The 9,602-nt window shown below is 41.6% G+C and overlaps 1 protein-coding gene across 1 annotated transcript in view; it reads left to right on the top strand.

Annotated features, from left to right (window-relative positions):
* Positions 1 to 8,182, top strand: part of LOC129776030 (kinase suppressor of Ras 2) — a 46,652-nt gene extending 38,470 nt beyond the window's left edge. The window contains exon 2 of the mRNA XM_055781399.1: positions 5,067 to 8,182. Coding sequence (XP_055637374.1) covers positions 5,067 to 7,651 — 2,585 coding nt within the window. The 3' untranslated portion in view covers positions 7,652 to 8,182. The remainder of the gene's footprint in view (positions 1 to 5,066) is intronic.
* The last annotated feature ends 1,420 nt before the right edge of the window (positions 8,183 to 9,602 follow it).

Below are 9,602 nucleotides of genomic sequence, written 5' to 3' on the forward strand. Positions count from 1 at the left end.
AAAAAATAATTATCGAATTTAAAAAACCGACCTTGTACATTTTGTTTATTGGCCCAAAAAAATTACCTGTGCGAAATTTCAGCTCAATCGGACATGATTTAGTGGTGCCTCAAAGCACTCAATGTTTTTACCTCACCTGGAGATGTTACCAAACAGAAACATAAATTGACCACGTTTTGATCGACGGTCGGCACTTCTCGGATATCATCGACGTCAGAACCTATCGTGGCGCTAACATCGATTCAGATTCTACCCGGTGATGATCAAACTGCGTTCCAAATTGTCAGTCGTCAATAACATAAAATATCAGCGCTCACCATGGTTCCACCAACGACGACCGCGAGAATCATGGACAAGACTGATTCAGGCAACGATGAACGGTGTGCGGATCTCAGGCGGTCTGTCGGAATCGTTTGAGACTCACAGGCGACTTCGACATCGGTCGGTGCAGCCGGAAGTTGGAGAACTGCAGCCATGGATCGGTTTTATTGGCGAAATATTGTGATTATGAATAAATGAAATGGAAATGAGAACCTTAATAATAAAAACAAATCTAGTCTAATATCCTGCGATAAGGTACAAAACTACCAATTGTCGCGGAAATCTGAGAACTACTATATCGGTTTGGCGTGCAATGGCTGAATAATGATATGTAATAATCGTAATAGTAATAGTTCGTTCGTTCGATATGATAGCTTATTGTTTATTTTGAGTCTACGCTAACTATATCGCCGTATATCGCCGTTAATCGTGTTAGTTCCGTGATAGAAAGTTTGTTTATTGTCCGTGTCTCATCGAAAAAGTGGAGTATAGCTGATTCTACTTCCGTATCGAGTATTTCTGCGATTTTATTGCGAAGTTGGCGATACACTCTGCAGACTCCATCGTGATTACTGAATACCGCTAACAGTGGTCTATTGTTAAATTCAACTGACTGCGTTCGCTATCACCTCGACCAGCGATGGAAAAAAATCGCCTCGAGCGATCAATGATCAACTAGTCAAATGTATTGACGTCACCAGCAACGAGCGATGCTTTCGTTTTCGTCATGCTTACACATAGAGAACACTATAAACGGAGAGCTGTGAGTCACAATCTCAAAAAAGCGATATGGCAGTGGAATCATTACTGTCTGCATTCCCAAAGCTTTGCTCATACGATCGAAGATTTATCGTGAGGGCAAGCTACAAACGATTGATCTCAGCTGGCGAAGCTAGGGATCAGATATTGTTCGGGCTGTTTACTACTGACGAACATTTATGATCTAAGCATTGCATCGCTCTGATTTTCAGTTGCCAAAACGAGTGGCTGATGACGAGTGCGGTTTTGCTTCACACCTGTCTCCCGTTTCGCCTGCAAAGACGCACTCGGAGAGTCGGAGTCGGAGATTTTACATTCGGTAACATTCGGGTTGTGGCAGGCAAACTGAGCGGAGAGGCGAAATACTGAGAATCGTATACTGTAGAAACGCTTGTCTCCGTGGAGCAAATTACGATTTGCACACAAACCGAGTGGAAAGAGTCTTTCGTTTCTTCTATCTAGATCCGTTGATGCGATCTATTAATAAACTCAGAGTAACCAAGAGAACATCATTCTGTTGGGAAGGGAGAGGAGTAACAGTTGATCGCAACTTGTACAGATCGCGATCTGTGCAGTTTGCGATTAATCATGGATTAAATCATGATCGCACAATTTCCATCCTTGCCCTCGACAGACTGTTACGAAGAGTATCGAAAGTAAAAATGAATAAACAATAATGCGGTACCAGTACATTGGAGATCAACGACCTGGAACCAGTGTGCTGTGGCCTCTGTGAAACATTCTTCCACATTAGCCAGCGATGTTGTGTTGTGGAATATACGGTCTTGCAAGAATATTTTCGCGCAAGGAAAGAACGATTGGTAACGTTATCCAACGTGATAGTTCTAAACTACCGATGTCCAGTAGCACTCTTTTAGATGGAATGGATTATTTGTGCCTCAATCAAAGAAATTTTGTGCACAATTCACTCGATCGCATTCTCGATCTGGTCTTTCGTTCGCCCGACGGTGATACTTATGTAAAAAACTGCCCGACTCCGTTGTTGCCCGTAGACTCGCACCATCCCCCGCTTGAAATCTACCTACCCGCGCGTGTGGTATGTGACGAAGCAATGGAGAGAAGAGTGGATAGACCTCTAAACTTCCGTAAAATCAATTTTGCTGCTCTTTTGGCCTACCTGTCCACTATTAATTGAGTTATGATTTCTGCTATCAATGATGTTAATGAAATGGCGGAGGTGTTCTGGTGGCCGTGAACTCCAGACTCGAAGCGAGAGCTGTAGCTAATCAAAAATGGTTTTGCTTGGAGCAAGTATGGACGGCGATCACACTTGGCGACCGTACTTTATTTCTATGTGCGTTGTACATCCCTCCCGACCGAATACGAGAACGCGAGCTCTTTGAGACGCATTGCCAGTCGGTTTCCTCTGTCTTGAAAACCGTTAAAGCAACAGATGAAGTCATCTTAATGGGTGACTTCAATCTTCCGAGAATCTCGTGGAAGAAATCTCGCAACGGCTTCCTTTATCCGGACTTGGGTTATTCGACCATCGTCAACTTACGCTTACCAACAAACGAAATTTTCAACAAGCAAGTAATGCGTACAGGTCTTTGAATGCTTCTCTCTACAAATCCTTCGTGTAACGTGTGCAATCTACTTTTAAAAACAAACCCGAGTAGTTTTTGGCACTTTGTTAGTTCCAAAAGGAAAAATTTCATTGATCCCAATGAATGTTCACTTAAATGAAATAACAGCAACGTCGACCACGGAATCTAGTCAGTTGTTCGAGCATCTTGCGTCCGTGTTTGCAGAGAATCCCGCTCCAAGGTCTGAAACTAAAGAAGCCATCCGTGATGATCCCGTTGATCTGGTAGATCTTGATATATTTGTCGTAAATCCGGAAATGGTCTCCTTTGCTGCAAAAAAGCTCAAACGATCGCTAACCCCTGGTCCTGACAGTTTGCCTGCAGTCGTGATTAGTCGCTGTATTGCCGTTCTTGCACAACCATTGAGTGGCATATTCAATCGCTCGCTGCAGCAAGTAGAATTTCCCCGCATCTGGAAGCAGTCGTTCATGACACCAATTTTCAAACGTGGTGATCGCCATAATGTCGCTAATTATCGAGGGATCACAAGCCTCTCAGCTGTCTCGAAATTGTTTGAAAAACTATAGTACGGAAGTGATTTCCGAGGCAACTAAAAGCTATATATCTACTGGCCAACACGGGTTCGTGCCTAGGCGGTCGGTTACCACTAACTTATTGGACTTCGCATCACGATGCATAACGAGTATGGAGCATAGAGCACTAGTGGATGTCATTTACACCGATTTGAAGGCACCATTCGATAAAATTGACCAAAACATGCTACTGCACAAGCTGGCTCGTCTTGGAATTTCTTCACAGTTGCTATCCTGGTTGGAACCCTACCTTACGGAACGAGAACTTAGGGTGACGATTAATGGTTATTTATCACGACCGTTTTCAATTAAATCTGGAGTCCCACAGGATAGCAACCTCGGGCCTTTGTTGTTCATTTTGTTCTTCAACGATGTTGCTTCAACTCTTGAAAAGGATTCAAATTGGTTTATGTTGACGATTTGAAGTTATACGTTATAGTAGGCACGGAAGAGGACTGCTGGCTTCTGCAAAGTTTGCTAACTTTCCTGTGCCAAATAGATCGCTTCGGAACAGTACATTGCTGCAAACAAGCTTCCATAGAACCGTTTTTGGATACATGAACCACTGTCAAATTGTATTCGTGCGTTTTCGGATGTCGAAGAGTTGTTTGATTTTAATGAACCAACTAGACACTTTGTTAATAGAACTGGACCTATTTTGAATAAACTTTTACTACTTTTTTTAATGCTTTATTTTAGAAGTTTTCAGCCTCCTGAGCTGGATTGCCTCTTTATCGACGGCATTGCCGCAAGTTTCGAGAACAAATTATTGCACACAAAATTATTACATAAAAGTTGGACTTCAAATGACACAAAAAATTAAACACGTATAAAGACCATTTTCTAAACATAATTTGATAAAAAAAAACTTGCTACTTGCTTGCTGGACCAGATGACAAGGATGTCCTCGGGCCATGGCTCCAGGCCAGTGGAGAGGAAGCCGTGCCGTTAAAAATGCCGAAGTGTTCTTACTAAATAGTTTAGCATCTTTTAAGTAGCAGAAAGCGCTGCTACTCTCGCTGAATCGTCGCTCAAGACATCTCGTATACTTCCGCTAATTCAATGAAGATTTCGCAAATCATCATATTAGGGGCAACCACACAGGAAGTGTTCGACGGAGTTCTGATCTTGGCAGTAGTCGCAGAGTAGATGGAAATGTCCTCTGTTGGATCCATGTGAGACCGAGCAGTGACCGGTCCTCAGTCTGGACAGGATTTGTTGTTCTCTCATTCCTTTCTCGTCGTTGAACCTGACAGTCGAGCCCTTGATTTTTGTGAGAAATTGTCCTCTCTCTGCTAACCACCTTTCGGTCGAAAAGGTGCGAAAAGAGTTGGTCACAACTTTACGTCTGATGGTCTGTACCCATGGATGCTTAGACCTGGTCACACCGATGGCATCAATGGCGATCGCCGAATCGGAGACGACCAACGACGGCTTGGAAAATGAAATTGTAGCTGCCTCGAAGATGCCGCCCACCTCGGCCGAGAAGACTTGGACTATTATTATTATTATCGCTTACCCCAAATCCAAACCCTGAAGGTTTTTTGGAACCGTCCGAATATCTGATCTCGTGGAGACAGTATTGTTCTGCTATGATGGCATTGAAATATTCTAGCAGACCGGTCGAGCTCGCCCCGGCTCGAAAGTTGTTCCTGATACCGTTCCCGACGAGAACAGTTGTGAACAGTGTCGAATAAATTACCACAAATAAAAAAAAGTGATAATAGTAATAGACACTCATAATTTATTCGAATACAAATTTACGAACTTCTACTTTGAATCATTCTAAACTTAATCAAGATCACTCAAACCAAAATCATTCACGATCGTTTTTCTTTAATTACAGGCCTGAGTTCCACATCATTGAACGTTGTGATACAAAAAGTAAATTCTCTGGAACTATTGCTTGATAAAAGTGAAGAAGAGCTACGAGACATATTAGTCAACAACATTACCGCACGTGATGAGGAACTGCGTCGCTTGGTACGTGCTATGAGTAATTTGAGACGTTGTCGGGATCTTCTGCGTTCAGGCGAACTAAAAGAACCCATGGATTTATTCTGGGACTCCTGGGATAGACATTCATCTCATCACCGTGCATCTCCTAGAATATGTCGCGCACCGCCGAGAATAGGCTCTAAATCAATACAAACTAGTCACCGAGTAAATGGCATTGTACGAAGTCCCATAGAAGCAAATCCTCCAGCTTCTGCCTCACAAGATATCATATCAGAACGATTACTCCATCCGCATAGCATTATGTCTCCCGAGGAGACTTCAACCTGTACTTTAACACCGTCACCATCACCCCCAGCATCTCCATCCAATGTAGCGCAGTTGAAACAAGCGAAGAAAAATTTTCCGACTACGCCACCGCCGAAAAGGAAGCATCAAACACAAATTAAGCATGTCGCAAAGCAACAGCCCCCAATGCACCATCAACAAGCACCACAAAACAACAATTTAACAACAGCAGTATCTGTAAATTCGAATGCGAACAATGCTAACAGTGATCAATTTGTATCGCTGATTAAATCAAAATCACATGAGTCACAGTTCTTATCTAGTCAACCATTATTGTTATCGGAATGTATCAGCGTCAGTCAACAGAACAAGATGAACTCCAACAACAACACCTCGAGCTTACAGTCACAGCCAAATGTTGATAACGGAAGTGTTTCCGTGACAGGTATGCGTTCGCGTCTATACACTGAACCTACCCCCGATCAGCAATCTTGCATTGAGCCTACAGACAACAACATACCTTCATCACAGAACGTATCTATTCCACCAAAATCTCCATGTACGCCAATTATAACGCGTGGAATGGGTCACATAATACAACATCGTTTCACCAAAAAGTTCAAGGTTACGAAAAGTACCTGTGGTCTGTGTAACAAACAAATGTTTTTCGGTTTTAAGTGTACAGAATGTAAATATCGATGCCATAAAGATTGTAAATCGAAAGTTCCCCCCTCTTGCGGATTGCCGCCAGAATTTGTAGATATATTCAAAGCGACTTTGCAGTCCGATACACTGATGCCGAACGCATCACCGAATCTCGGAAATCGATCTATGTATGCGAGAGAACGAGCTCGTGTCCCTGTGCACGGAATCCATGGAGGACCGGACAGCAGTTCTGCAGGCTCAAGTTGTAACAGTTCGTCGCCATCTAGTCCGGCTCTGCTTTCTCTGCCACCGCAAACGCCCGCTGCTTCAAAACATTCACAGTTCCACTTCCCGGAAGTTCCCAATGGAAATAAAGCATGCCATGATGGAATCACAATCGAAACGCATCCGATAAGTATTCACAGTAAAACGGTTAATCCCAATGTGGACATGGGCGGTCATGTGAGCCGTATACCTAAACTGCATCTTTCAAAGTTGCCAGAATCGCACCAAAGCAACGACAGTGACAAAACTGGTTCAACCAGCGCAGCTAGCACAGATTCGTCGTCGGAACGGACACCGATTCGGCTGGATTCAACTGAAGAGCGTGAACATGACAACTGGCCTCGTCAAAATAGTTTATCCTTGAAAGAGTGGGACATTCCATACGATGATCTGAAACTATTGGAGAAAATAGGCAACGGTCGATTCGGTACAGTTCATCGTGCACTTTGGCACGGCGATGTTGCGGTGAAGCTGTTAAAGGAAGATTACGTAGCGGATGAAAGAACTCTCGAAGCATTCAAATTAGAAGTGGCGACATTCAAAAAAACTCGTCACGAAAATGTTGTTCTGTTCATGGGTGCATGTATGAAACCTCCAAGATTGGCCATTGTTACATCTCTCTGTAAAGGAAACACACTGTACACACATATTCATATACGAAAAGACAAGTTTAACTTAAACCGTACTACTATTGTCGCTCAGCAAATTTCACAAGGAATGGGCTATTTACACGCGAGAGGCATTGTTCATAAAGATTTGAGAACAAAAAACATTTTTCTCGAAAATGGGAAAGTGATTATAACTGATTTCGGACTTTTCAGTGCCACCAAACTGTTTTATTGTGATTTAGGATTAGGTATCCCAAGCGGATGGTTGTGCTACTTAGCACCTGAATTAATGTGTAAACTTACTTCTTATCGTCCCTTAGTTGAAGATCTGCCTTTCTCGAAAGCATCCGATATTTATTCATTCGGAACGGTCTGGTATGAGCTACTCTGTGGAGAATTTCCATTCAAAGCCCAACCGCCGGAATCTGTTATATGGCAAGTTGGTCGCGGAATGAAACAAACACTGGCAAATCTTCAAGCATCGCGTGATGTGAAAGATATATTGATGGTTTGTTGGACATATCAAGCAGACGATCGACCAGATTTCGCAAAACTTTTAACCTTGCTTGAGCGTTTACCTAAAAAACGTCTGGCTCGTTCGCCCTCTCACCCCGTTCAACTGTCTCGATCAGCTGAGTCGGTTTTCTAAAGCAAAAACATTTTACTGTTTTTATTATCACTACATTACTAGACACCTGAAAGTAATTTTAAAACAAATTGATCTAGCTGTTTAGCGCAAACGTAGGAGAAGAATTAGTTTAATTTAAGTTCAAAAACTCAGTTATTCATACTTCGCATGGATATTGTACAAAATCATTAAAAATAGTAAACAAAAAAAGGAAGAAAGAAAAATGAGATACAAATGGCATCGAAAATTCCAAACTTATTTGAACATGCATAGGCGTTGCGCGAGTAAACCATAACAAGTTTGAGTGGCTGAGCGCGCGACAATACTTTAGAACGCTATTAACACGTATATGCTCTATAAATAAGACGCTTATTTGGTGAATATGTTGAGCAAATAAATACAAACATTGAATAAAACAAAAATCATAATGTTGTAGTTGAGTAATGAAAGACACTGAATTTTACACAATAGATTTAATTTGACTATACATTTCATTTTTGTTGTAAACTGTTAAAACTGTTTATTGGACAAACATGAAATAAACAAATACAAGAGCAAACATAACCATTTGTCAATATCTTTATTAGTAAAGAAAGTGCATAAACGTCATCTCCAGTATTGGGTGGATCTATTAACCCCTTCGCGTACGATTTAATTTTCAAAAGACCTCACCAAATGCAAACGATTCAATGGGTCACGCATCGAATAATTTCACTGCTCTGCTGAGCGTTTTTGCGGCTTGTGATATGTAAGCGCAACACAAGAGACTCGACGTCAATGTTTTTTTCTCTACTGATTCACATTCTACATTAATGCGTTTCATTCGCCCTACCTAAATGTTTCGAAGTTTACCATGTTACTAGACTACCTTATTGTATAACTGTTAATGATAATACATTCATATAGATTTAAAACTTTTCTCGATAAATCTGTTGATTAAGTGAACAAACATTGGTCCCAATAAATCCATAATAACAAAACGCCTGAGTGATCAAACCATATGCTGGTAGAGGTTTTCGTTATTATTTTAGTATTTTGACACTGAGAAAAGAGTATCGATTGATCATTTTGAAAAATGTTTGTTTTTCTCAAAATAAAAACATGTCCTCAAATCTGACATTACTGATCATACAGAGAAAAAGTGACAGGAGCCTCTCCAGTCTACCAAATAAAAAATTTCAATGAAACTCGTGCACTAGAATATGATATTTTGCTCATCTCGACAGTGACTGGAGCCGAGACGAGACGAGACGAATTGCTCGTCTCGTTTTCTGGAATAGGGTCCATAAGAACATCCACTGAAAAAATGACCGGATGGTTTTTTTCTCTATTATTAGTGACATTCAACACATTTCGGCTGGTTCGTCACTTTTACTTCCTTTTTTGGAAGAACGTCGGGAGTGAGAATTGAACTCGTGGGAGTTCGTCGTCGATTTGGGAGTATGGGAGCATGGGAGCATACTCAAAATGTTTCGTTTTCAGATCAGGGTCACTTGTTTTGAGTTTATCGTTCAAGTGAGATCCATCATGATCATGAGGGAGTATTGAACCTGCTAACTCCCGGGAAAGAGGAGTTATCCGACATTCATCTCGGTTGAAAGCATTGCGTCCTGGAGGGCATGTAGCAACGAATATTAGATCGAGTATGAAGGAACTGCAATGTACATTTGACCACTGCTTCAGCACGACCAAGGTGCTCTAGCTTTATGTTGCATCCTGCAATAACAAACGAAATAAGCTTATGTTTTGATAGTTATTACTTTGTTTCGTTGGTTCATATTAACGCAGCTTGGGTCGTTTGGTGAGGGATCTCTGGACACAAAATGGTAAAAAACACTGCCACACAATGAATAAACATAATCAATAATTTCTGTACGTGTATTCTTTTTTCATTATAATTTTTGTTTTTATGGCTCGAGCTCACCGAGTTACGTTGCGGTCGTTGCGGAATCGCAACATACAACATCCACGT

Source organism: Toxorhynchites rutilus, chromosome 3, assembly GCF_029784135.1.
Source record: "Toxorhynchites rutilus septentrionalis strain SRP chromosome 3, ASM2978413v1, whole genome shotgun sequence".
NCBI classification, from domain to species: Eukaryota; Metazoa; Arthropoda; class Insecta; order Diptera; family Culicidae; genus Toxorhynchites; species Toxorhynchites rutilus.